Source organism: Papaver somniferum, chromosome 3 (assembly GCF_003573695.1).
Source record: "Papaver somniferum cultivar HN1 chromosome 3, ASM357369v1, whole genome shotgun sequence".
Taxonomy (NCBI): Eukaryota; Viridiplantae; Streptophyta; class Magnoliopsida; order Ranunculales; family Papaveraceae; genus Papaver; species Papaver somniferum.
The window spans coordinates 221,139,683-221,152,087 of NC_039360.1; the positions used below are offsets into that span (position 1 = coordinate 221,139,683).

The window sequence follows — 12,405 nt, forward strand, 5'->3', positions numbered from 1 at the left end:
CTTAATTTCCAAATCTTTGTGGGGAGTGCGACCGTGGAATATTGTAGGAGTTATCTTATATATTTATAAACTCCTTGATGAATACACTAAGTCTCGACTATGTGAAATCATCGAAACAAAGTTGATATGTTCTCTTTTAGTCATGAAGTATCTCTATGAGAATTTCATTATGATCCCACTAGTTTTGGTACCCTTGCCGATTTATATTGACAAAAAGGGGAAGAATTAATATGTAGTTCACACTACAAATACATATGGTTTACGGATCATTATGAAAGGGGGAACGCTTTTCATTGTGAGATGAAGTATTGACTAAGGGGAGTGATATATATCACCATAGTATTGTTGTCAAAGTTGTGATGCAATTGGACTTTGATGTTGTGTAATAATACTATGACACTGTATAACAATGATTGAGAGCTACCGTTTTCTCATTGTTATAGCTTCGGATCTTCATCAACTATGATGCTGAGTTGAACACGTTCAGAATCACTGGAGTACTTGGAAGTGACGAAGATTTCGAGTAATGTTGAAGAACCAAGGAAATCAAGCATTTGGATAAGAAGCTACAAAGTTTATTTATTTTGTAATCCATATGTATTGACAGTTTTGTCACTAAAATTGACAAAGGGGGATATTGTTAGAGCACTACTCGGTTGAACTCGCAAGCGTGTCTATCTCAGCTTGTTCGTCAAGTTTAGTTGGAAAAACTATAAGTCTTGATTTCTAGTCTACTTATAGCTAAGTCTCGGATTAGGATAGTGTAGTTGAGCTTTAGACTTCACGACGTTCATCGATTGAAGACGAAGAAAACTAAGGGGACCTTGTGGAACTTCATCAACAAAAGGTATGTGGAGACTTGAACTCATCTATCACTCAAAATTCTATCTACTGTATCTCCTATTTGAGACAAAAGTCGTATAGCTATATAGACTTCGATTATACACATTTGATATTTCGAACTGAGTTTAACTCGCTTACATATTTCTCGAAATATGTGTTGGTAAGCTTTTGCTTTAACCAAGTTCATCTTATATTCATGACGAAAGTCAAAATATGATCATGAGAAAATTGCCTGGTAACATCTTACATGATTTGTGTGAGATAGTCATTTTATGTAGACTCGAAATGTTTTGTATTGATCTGTCGATCACTTAAAAATTGCTTTGAAGCTAATAGTTTGTGTGATACATCTATTTTCGTCTACTAAGAATGTTTCAATGATTGAAATGGGAGTTTAGAACAATTAACCATGATTGGGTATAGCACCGTATGCGTACTTGTATGCTAACTGTTGCAAGTTATTCCAAGTACGGGAATCATAGTATGCATACCCGTATGCGTACTGGTTGGTTTAATGAAAGTACGGGAACTTAGTGTGAATACCCGTATGCATACTGGCGTAAGTTCAAGTCCGGGAATTCAATTGAGTTTGGAGGTATGCGTACCCATTCGGATACTGGCGAAATCAAACTAAGTCTGGCCACTTAGGTATGCATACCCGTTTGCATACTTGAGTAGGTTATGTTCTAAAATCGATTTTTTCATGAACTAATGCATTTATATAATAAGGAATGCAATCTTTTGAAAACCATGGATATAATGTTGATGAACTGATTCAAATTGAATCAAAATCGATTTTGCTTCAATTGTGTGTTGTATATTTCTATGAGAATATATACAATTGAATGACTCCATAACTAGTTTCATTTGAGTCATTTGAACTAGTTGTGATTGAGATGAACAAGGTTGATATGAAAGTGTTCATATGGATACGTCGGTTAAATATTGTTGAGACAACAAGGTGTACACGTTTAGGTACGGTTTCCCATATCTAAATGAAGTCACTTTTCATTTGTGTGTAACAAGCTAAGTTCGATCTAACGGTTGAAAGATATTATCTTGAGTCTAATCAGGTTTTCATCTAACAGTGAATATTGAATGCTTTGTTACCAAGGTAACATTGATTGCAAACCCTGATTTGAAGACTACACAAGGGAGAACTCTACCAACTAGGAAACTTAATCCCACACCTCTTGTGTGATACTAGTTGCAACTAGAGTCGATTCTCCTTTAACCTAGGTTTTTCATAAAATCATTAGATTAACTACTTAAATAATTCATTGGGATTGTGAAGCTAGACCTAACTATTTTTTTTGTAGTTGTGTGTTCTGATCTTGCTTTATTCTATCTATTGAGTACTATCTTCTCTAAGATTTGCTCGAGATTTAATCTCCGATAGGCAAGATAAAAAGTAGTCACAAACATCTTCGTCTTATCGTTTGTGATTCCAAGATATCTTGTTTTGATATCATACGATTTAGATTATTGTGAGGTGGTTGATATTACTAGACTATTCTTCGAGAATATAAGTCTGGTGTATCAATTGGTTCTTGTTCACCTTGATTTATCAAAAGACGGAACAAAACTCATAGGTATTTCTGTGGGAGACAGATTTATCTATTCAATAGATTTTTCTGTATGAGACAGATTGGTTTATCAAGTCTTCGACTTTGGGTCGTAGCAACTCTTAGTTGTGGGTGAGATCAGCTAAGGGAATCAAGTGCGTAGAGTCCTGCTGGGATTCATAGGCGTAAGGAACGGTATTGTAGCTTGATCAATGTGAGATTGGTTAGGGCTCAACTACATTCCAGTCCGAAGTTAACTTGGAGTAGGCTAGTGTCTGTAGCGGCTTAATACAGTGTGGTGTTCAAATCTGGACCAGGTCCCGGGGTTTTTCTGCATTTGCGGTTTCCTCGCAAACAAAATTTCTGGTGCCTGTATTATTTCTTTTTCGCATTAAATTTTCCATATAATTGAAATATCACAGGTTGTGCGTAGTTCAATCAATTAGATAATCCAACCTTTGGTTTTTTTATATAAATTGATTGACACTTTAACATTGGTCCTTGGTACCGTTCAAGTTGTTTAACATAATAATCAGGCTCTCGGATTTCAATCTGTTTGATTTGCTGATTACATTGTGAAACAAAGATACAACTCTTGGATATATTTCCATTGATTGAGTCTGACTGTCTAGTTGATTCTCTTGGAATTATATTGGAGTTTTTCCATACAGATTTCTAACGAAATATTGGGTGAGGTTATTAGACCCCCGCTTTTTCATAAATGTCTTGTTTACTAATGATATTATGGAACAGATTTTGAGGATTAAGATACCTATGCTAGGTAGAGATCAAATTAGATGGTTGGGCACGAGAGATGGTGGTTTAACAGTAAATTCTGCTTATAACATATTATTATAGGAATCTCAAGATGTTCAATATATAGGTTTTCCACAATATCCATGGAAAAAATTACGGAGAGTCCAACTTCCACCTAAAGTTCTTTATTTTTTATGGAGAATCATGCATAATTGTTTTTCAACAGGAGATAAATTACATAAGGTGGTTAGTAATAATGATCCACTCTACCCCCCGTGTAAGTCTAATGATGAAACTTATCAACATTTGTTAATTGATTGTCATATATCTCAAAGGTTATAATTTTATCTTGATCATACTCTAGTAGGATTAACTCCAAATATTAACCTTTCTGATTGGTTAGCTGATTTATTCAATGCTAATAATTTTTTGGATCGTGCAATGCAGGTTAGAATAAGATATATCTGTTGTGTACTATGGTATATTTGGAAACACATATGTGCAATTGTGTTTGAAAAAGTGCAGCTTATTCTCACTGATTTTATTCACTCTGTGAAATTTTTTATTAATGATTGTGAAACTACAATTCTACCAGTAACAAGGGATGTTGCAAAACAGGAGACTAGTATATCGCAGCCACCAAAAGCTCCTTCTTTGAAGCTGAATTTTGATGCTTCTTTCATATCTATAGATCAACCAATGGGATTTGGACTAATTATTCGTGATGCTGCAGGTACCTTCATTGAAAAAAAATGAGGGAATGTCAAAGCAATAGATGAAGAACAGGCTGAAGCTGTAGCAACATTAGAGGCACTGAAATGGGTTAAGGGAAAGGACAATCAATATCTGGAGCTGGAGGGGGACTGTCTCAATGTAGTAACTGCTATTAATGGTACCTTAGGATCAATAAATTGGACTACAAATAGTATGGTTCAAGATTGCATTTCTATTCTCAAGAGTTTTCCTAACTGGTCTTGTAGTTATGTAAAGAGAGAAGCCAATAGTGTAGCTGACTCTCTAGCTAAAACATCAAGATCAAACAATGGTTTTTTCTGTTATGAATATCCACCAGAATTCCTAATAAGAGAACTGGATAAGGATAAAAATCATGTAATAGAATTGGTTGTCCACTTAATGGAACCTTGGATTCCTTCCAGGGCATTAACCAAATCGAGACAATCCCCTTCCAACTGTATAATAAGTTATCGGGCATTAAGGAACGCTTTCCATCTTCTTCTTTTCAGAATCAGTGATATATCAATTTACGTAGAACATGAGGAGTTGCAGTAATTTGAGCGTAGAGGAAGCGATAATAGTTACATATAAAGATTTTATTGCTCAAATTTTGCACACACATGAAAAATGGTAGTCTATTTGAGATATAGACATATGGTTAATAGTACATTACGAAATTGGAGTCATTTTTGTTACCTATAACAAAATTATAGACCGCTAGTATTGTAAATTGTAGAGCATTCACTCTTCACAAAAATTATATACAAAGGTTTCCATCTCAGGCAGGGGTGGAGGCAAAAAAATTTGAGGATAGGCAAGGAGGAAAAAAAAAGGATATGAATTTTTTTTTTCAAAAAAATAGGGGTTATTAGTCTTGTGAGCCAGCCCAATAGGGTAGACAGCTGCCTACCCTTGTTGTGGGATGGCTTGGACGCTGATCTCAAGATACAACATACAGGTTTTCTATACCCCTTTTGTGGTGTCTCTGCTATAAGTCAATTATAAATTTTAGCGTAAATTCATCTTAGTATTGCACTTACTCTTCGAAACATTTTCATCAACAACCAGAAGACGACATAGCCAGAAGAAAAGTTCATTGGGCGCACATTCTATTGTGAAGAGGGACAAATGAACAATTCAATAAACTTGAGTTGTAAAATCCCTTACATGCAAGTGAGGTCGATGAAGCGGATAACTGATGTTTTTTGATGTCTATATATAAACTTTAAACTTAACGAAATCATCTTTATTTTCGGTAAAATAGAGATTGTGGGTAAAAGAAATTCCTTAATTTTAGAGTATATGATTTGGTAGTTGGAATACGGATGGAGGAATGGGATCCGAAATTGTTTTCAGGTAGAAAACATATACTGTAGGGCTAGGGTTTATATGAGACGAGAAACATATATTAGAAAATTTCTTTTTTCATAAAACTTATGGGGGTCGGCGACCCCAGGTGCACCCACGTATATTCTCCCCTGAACGCAGCCTGAATAACGGGGATTATATATGAGATGTGTTGAGTATAGTCTTGTATCACCTAGACTTCCTGGACTGGTGAAGTGTATATGTCTTTGGGAATTTTAACCTTGGAAGTTGGTTTTAGAGAATAGTTAAATCCATAGACTTTAACATGATGTTAGAGCAGGTGTTGGATAGTTTGTAAACATTGTTTGGACTGTCAAAGAATTGTCTGACCTGGTAAGGATATTATTTCTTTTTCGTGAAAACTACAGGGAGACCCATTCTACAGATTTTCTACACCGTGAAACCCACGGGCGGAAAAGTTCACGCGCGCACCCAATTTTCGTGAGAAAATTTCTCCCAAACCCACAATTTATAAAATTTGGTTTCTTCGTATCTTTTCTTCTTCTTCTTCTTCACGGGAATTTCTTCTTCAATTATTTTTCTTTTCTTCCTCCCAACTGTGACTTACGATCAATAATATTGATAGACAATATAATCACCTGAAGATTGGAAACAATAGATGAATGAAATCGAAAGTTAGGGTTTGAGGTGATGTTCTGAGATGAATCGAGATCTTGCTGTTTGTTATTTCCGAAAGATGTATGAATCGGTTTTTTTTAATTAGGTATTATGATTGAGAAGATGGATCTGAGATGTGTTCTGAGATGGAGATAGGGTTTGTAATTGTTTCAATCAAGTAGAACATGAAGAAAAGTTTATTTGAGATTTAGAAAATTCAAGGAATAATAATAAAGCTTATTTGAGCTGGGATGATGAACAACGAAGAAGAAGAAGATGATGATGCTGTTATAAGTGCTTAATATGTCATGCAGTCGAAAAAATGAATGCATAACACATTATCTGGCATCTTTGTTATTTTGTGTGAAATTGAAAATTGATGCATAATGCATCATGCAGTCGAGAAAATGGATGCATAACCTGATATGCATCCAAAATACGGCTGCATATTGCATTATGCATCGAGAAAATTGTTGCATAATCTTTTATGCATCGAGAAAATGGATGCATAACCTGATATGCATCCTTAAATATGGCGGTATAACCAATTATGCATCAATTTTTTTATGTACGCACTAAAATCAACCAAAAAAATGGCTACATAACTCGTTATAGATGCATAACTTTTTTATGCAGTCGATAAAATGGTTGCATAATTCGTTATGCGTCTGCATAATGTGTTATGCATTTTTTTTGGAGGCTGCATAATGAATATGTAGTTAGTTTTCGAAAATTTTCCCTAAAACGATGATCACCTCCGATTTTTTCGTGAAAAACAAAAAATTGATATTGTTGTTTGTACTCGTTGCGTAGCTCTGTTAAAAAGATTTCCAACGATATAAAATTTGTAAAATTCCAAGGCGCGGATTTTTAGATATGTTATATCCAAGTTGCGTTGGCAATTATACCCCTGATGCATAACCCTTCATGCGGATGCATAATCCGTCATGCAGACATTTTTAATAATTTCATATAATTATGGGTGTCACGGAACTAAAAATTAATTATGGGCCTGACAATGAGAATATTATTATTTTTGGGCTTGCACCTAAGTTTCCCTTCTTTTTCTTCTTCTTGGTATGTAACCCAGTAAGGATCGTGCTTGGTCCTGCACTCTGTGTGAGGGTTTCCTTCTTTTTGGTGTGTAACCCAATAAGAATTGTGTTTGGCCCCAGACTTTGTGTGAGGGGTTACTAAGTATAGCCCATATCGCGTAGATTCATTAGATTTGTGAAGTATATATGCTTCGGGCAATCCTAATTCACCTTGAAAGTAGGTTTTCAAAATTTGTAAGGCCCATGGGCTTTACAACATGCAGATACAATGCCCATAACATACCAATTAGAAAAGGGTACCGTGCGCGGAAAATTCTCATATAATCACACTTGCAAGAACAACTACTTAAACATCATTCAGGGGCTAAATTAATTGGGAGCAAGGCACAGGATTCTCCTCCTTACCTTTAACCTCAAGAGTCAGCCCGCTAAGCCCACTGGATTAATCCCAGTTGGGTTTATCTCTCGTAAAAAAAAAACAAAAAAAAAACAAGCTAAGACGACAAATGATCATGAACATGAAGATGAAGCAAGCTAATCACGAAATCCTTAAACCATATGATCTCTAACTGCTCCATGCTTTCCAACCAAGCAAATTGAGGTATCTCTTATGCTAGCTTGTGAGCTTCATCGAAATTCTCTCAACTCGTCTTGGTGAGAAATTTCAAATGACTCATTTATGAAACTCAATGAGATGAAGTCCTTCAGAGATCAAGAAAGGTACACACTTCACGAATCCAGCTGCATCGGCTAAATCGTTAAATTCGGAAACTGTCCGTTCTTTACCGCCTGGATTCAGAGCCATCATAATCAAATCAGAGTTCAACGCGTTGAACGACTCTGCATTGTTGACAAGTCTGTCAGGAACAACAAACTCAATTATCATAACTTTTCCACCCACTTGTAACGAATTCCAGCAGTTCTTCAACAACTTCACGCAACGTTCATCGTCATAATCGTGAAGTATCCACTGCATATCACATTGCCCACTGTGAATATCAATTCATATATAGAAGGAGATTCAAAAATATTTTAGTTGGCTTACTTTGAGCAGCATGTTTTGAGCCTTGGGGACTTCTTCAAACATGTCTCCTTCGACATGCTCTACACCTGCACTTTCATGCAATATTAGCTATATATATATATACATATGGAGAGTGAGAGAATTTTACCAGGGTATTGAGGAGCAACAGAAATGACATGAGGCAAGTCGAAGTTGATACCACGAACGGAACGGTATTTCGAGACAATCTTTCTAATAGAAGTACCGATACCACCACCAACATCTAACAACTCTTTCATCCCAGAAAACCCATCGTAATACTTAAAAACAGCTTCAAAAACAACAACGGAGAAAGCTCCCATTCCCTCGTTGAAAACCTTATTCAACCTTGGCTCTTTACAAGCATACTCGAAGATGCTAGTACCATGAGCAGCGTCAAACGGCACTACATCTTTCTCCATAACCATCTCTTTCAGTTTGAAAAAACTATCAACGATAACCTTATCAGATTGCAATACCAAGAGTGGTACTAGCGAAACTTCATCTTTTTCTCGAGGCACTAAACAATACGATGCACTCGTTAATCCATACAGTCTCTCCGGTACTACTGCATGATCTCCGGTACTGTTCATTCTAGTAGAGACAGAGAGAATTGAGCTTGCACCGAGTAATCGGAGAATCCTATCTAAATACATGGCTGCGTCAGGGTTACCGGATGCCTTCGGTATTTTAGAGACTAATTCAGAAGCGGAAACCTTTGCGTCCGGCCCGAATTTTGAAAATATCTGGAAGACGTTTAACTCCATTGCAGCTCTCAGTGCCATTGGAATACATATTAACTTACCCAAGTTTGCATTTTCAGAAAGGTAAGAGACATCAACGTGGTAATCAGCAGCAGCAGCGTGATGTTCTTGACCATGACCATTCCCATTCATAGTCATCTTAATTTATTTACTTTAGTTTTTTTGATGATATTGATCAAGTAGTGGTGGTTTTGTATCTGTGTAATTTGTTACAATGATTTTATGGTACATGGTGCGGATACTTATAGATTATAGCGGTGCACCACGCCAGCAGCCAAAGCTAGAGAGAGATAGTGGATAGTTCCTATGTTAAAAAACAATTTGTCTAATATAAAACTTCTGGCTCTTCCGGAGACACCATATATGTTTGGTTCAGTTAGGCATATATGTTATTGAGGCTAGATATGTAATTCCACCATCATGGTTCACCGTATCCGTCATCGGGTATCGTAACCGTCTTTACTGATAGAGATGTGATACAGGGGCATCCATGATGTGGATCACATGTACTCATTGAAATTGGTTATCAGTACTGGCCATTACAGGTCAAAGAGAAAAAATTAATCTAACTAAGGTGTTACCGTATTTGATCATACTTCTATATTTTTATATATACTAATTGAATTACCATCGATTTAGCGGAGCATATAAAGAACTTTTGATATATGCAAGCTCCAGTGTTCACATACGTCATTGTGCATTGCATACAATCCATATAACACGTGACACACAAAAAAAAGGGTTAAGATTAACACATTTTTCTAAATAATTTCGACTTGCCCACGTCCCAAGGATCGTCTTTTTAGGACATGTGTAGCTGCCACAATATTTTTCATTTTGAAGGGGTGTGGCCGCCACAAGAGAACAATGTGCCGCCGCCGGCCATATATTTATGCAAAGGAAAAGCTAACGGTCACGGACATCTCGTGAGCTTGATCGACATCGTGGAGATGTGTGATGGTCTGATGTCCCTTAATCATACTGAATCTCATACATGAAAAAGCGCAAAAATGATTACTATTATTATTTTTTGAAGATAAAGATGGAGATATTCCAAAGAGAAAAGACAAGGTACAAAAACACGGAACACCTAAGAAAAATGTTATCATAGTATCACAAAGAGAACACGCTCCCGATAGTGATTATCAGACAACATTAATTCAGTAGTGATTTCCGAATTAAGAACTGAGTTTTGAAACTCTCTACAAGTTACAGATAATATACCAACAATATTTGCATTAGTTCTAGGTTGGTTACTTGCATTAGAAAAATTAAAAGTACTATCAACCAAAAGAAATTGGGTTAAGAAACTTGGCATTTCCTCATCCATTCCATGAAAAGAGAAGATTTTCGTGAATCTGTTTCCAATTTATCTGCCACCTGATTCCCACTTCTTCGTGTGAACTTAAACCCCAAAAAACGTTCACATCTTTTCAAAATATTCACTGTTTTCTTCACTATGCTCTGATTCTGCCAGTCCATTGATTCTTGTTCGTCGATAAACTTCATGATTCTTTCACAATCACCTTCCATCCAAAAGTCCCTGAAGCCAAGACCCCTTGCCCATTTGCTCCTTGTAGTAAAGTTAAAGCTTTCGCCTTTTCTGCACATTCAGTCCTGAGTATTCCTGACTTAGCTTTAGGTCTATCTCCTGCACAGTTTCTTAGGATTAGTCCATAACCAACATTTAAAACAGGAGAAATCCAAGAAGCATCGAAGTTTAGTTTATTGCAATTAATTGCAAGTTTAGTTCATGGATATCTTGAGTTGTTATTGCCTGCATTTGCATTAGTATTTGGACTCCGATTTATCTTGGTAGATTTGATGCACCAGAAGTTTATGTATCTCTGAATTGAGATAGTGTTTGAGGGTGAAAACAGTTTCTGCTGATTTCGGTAATTCTGAGTGTGTGGGTGAGAAACGAGTCTATACCCTAAACAATGTACTGCAAGAGAGTACATTGATTCGAGAGATCAATCTGTACAAACCCGGCCTAAACAAAGAAATGGATGTTCCAGACTTGCTTCGGTCATAAAGTGTAGGAGAAGGGTTGGTCTAGGGAGGGAAGCGAAGAGAGTGTTGAGACCAGAATAGTTGATTCGGGAAGAGTAGTTGTTTGACGACTTGTATCAGAAAGTGGAAAGCTAACAGATGGGAAAGTAACAAGTGATTTCTGAGTGTTGTATTCTCCTGAATAAAACTTGTTCTTTGGTGGAAATAGGTGAGACCTATTTATATAAGTCGCAACGAAACGTATCCTGGTCCCGTAAGAAGTGGAAACGGTTGAGTAAATGGAAGAAAGCGGTAACATGTAACGCCTGGAATTGATGTTTCCATAATGAAGGAAATGTTTCACCATTACTTCTTGTATTTACTAAGCGCCTCACTCTTATGAAACTTTTTTGTAACGGTCGTAGTGTAATCCGCACGATGTAAACCGCCAGACCAATACCCTGATGAGCATCCCCCAGTTTGTGACATGCTTTGATGTCTCGAGTGTTTTCGTGGAAAACGTGTAGCATGTTGCTATTGTTTGGCAAGTTAAGATTGAGAGGCTTGCCGGTTCGGTGGTGACTTTCGACGGTCGAGATTTCGCATCTTGAGAGGAATGTTAGCCGTTGATTGTGGTTACCTTCCGCTGGTAGCCATTGGCGTGGCCACGGTGCTGGCATGGCTTGCGCATGCTCTTGGCGTGGCTAATTAGGGTTTGGTGTCATGACCAAAAAATTGGCATAACTAAGTATGTGACGTGGCCAAAGAGTCGGCAACGTAGCCAAAGGTTGCCACAAGTCGTTTGGTGGCAAGTTTGTATGGCTAAGATATACATCTCAGAAGAAAGGATAGCCGTTGATTGTTGCAATCTTCCATTTGGCATCCAGCGGCATGGCCGACATGGCTTTGGCGTGGCCAAATTAGGGCTTTGGCACCGTGGCCAAGAGTTGGCACCGTAACCAAGAGATTGCCACAAGTCGTTTGGTGGCAAGTTTGTACGGCTGAGATTTGCATCTTAGAGGGAAGGGTAGCCGTTGATTGTTGCAACCCTCCGTTTGGCAGCCAGCGGCATGGAGGCATGGCCGGCGTGGGCATAGTTTTAGGCGTGGCCAAAATTAGGATTTTGGCATAGTTTAGGCGCGGCCAAAATTAGAGCTTGGCATTGGGCCAAAAGTTGCCACGCGTTTGGTGGCGAACTTTGACGGCTGATATTTGCAACTCATAAGGAAGGGTGGTCGTTGATTATTGCAACCCTTCGTTTGGAAGCCTGCGGCATGGAGGCATAGCCGGCATGGCTTAGGTGCGGAGGTGCGGCTGGCATGGTTGGCATGCCTTTGGCGCGGAGATGTGGCTGGCATGGAATGCCATTGGCACGGTGGTGCGGCTGGCATGGTTGGCATGCCTTTGGCGCGAAGATGTGGCTGGCATGGCATTACATTGGCACGGTGGTGCGGCTGGCATGTTGGCATGCCTTTGGCACGGAGATGTGGCTGGAATGACATGCCATTGGAACGGTGGTGCGGCTGGCATGGTTGGCATGCCTTTGGCGCGGAGATGTGGCTGGCATGGCATGCCATTGGAACAGTGGTGCGGATGGCATGTTGGCATGCCTTTGGCGCAGAAATGTGGCTGGAATGGCATGCCATTGGCACGGTGGTGCATCTGGC

The 12,405-nt window shown here is 38.1% G+C and overlaps 1 protein-coding gene across 2 annotated transcripts; it reads right to left on the reverse strand.

Annotated features, from left to right (window-relative positions):
* Positions 1-7,242: 7,242 nt before the first annotated feature.
* LOC113362144 ((S)-scoulerine 9-O-methyltransferase-like) lies at positions 7,243-9,011 on the reverse strand. 2 transcript variants are annotated; one of them, XM_026605117.1, is made up of 3 exons: positions 8,164-9,011; positions 7,986-8,050; positions 7,243-7,910 (listed from the first exon to the last, which is right to left on the reverse strand). In XM_026605117.1, the coding sequence occupies exons 1-3, from the start codon at positions 8,882-8,884 to the stop codon at positions 7,614-7,616; spliced, it is 1,083 nt and encodes a 360-aa protein (XP_026460902.1). In that variant the 5' UTR covers positions 8,885-9,011; the 3' UTR covers positions 7,243-7,613. The 2 variants fall into 2 exon arrangements, with proteins under 2 accessions (XP_026460902.1, XP_026460901.1); XM_026605116.1 differs by having other exon boundaries at positions 8,113-9,011.
* Positions 9,012-12,405: the final 3,394 nt, after the last annotated feature.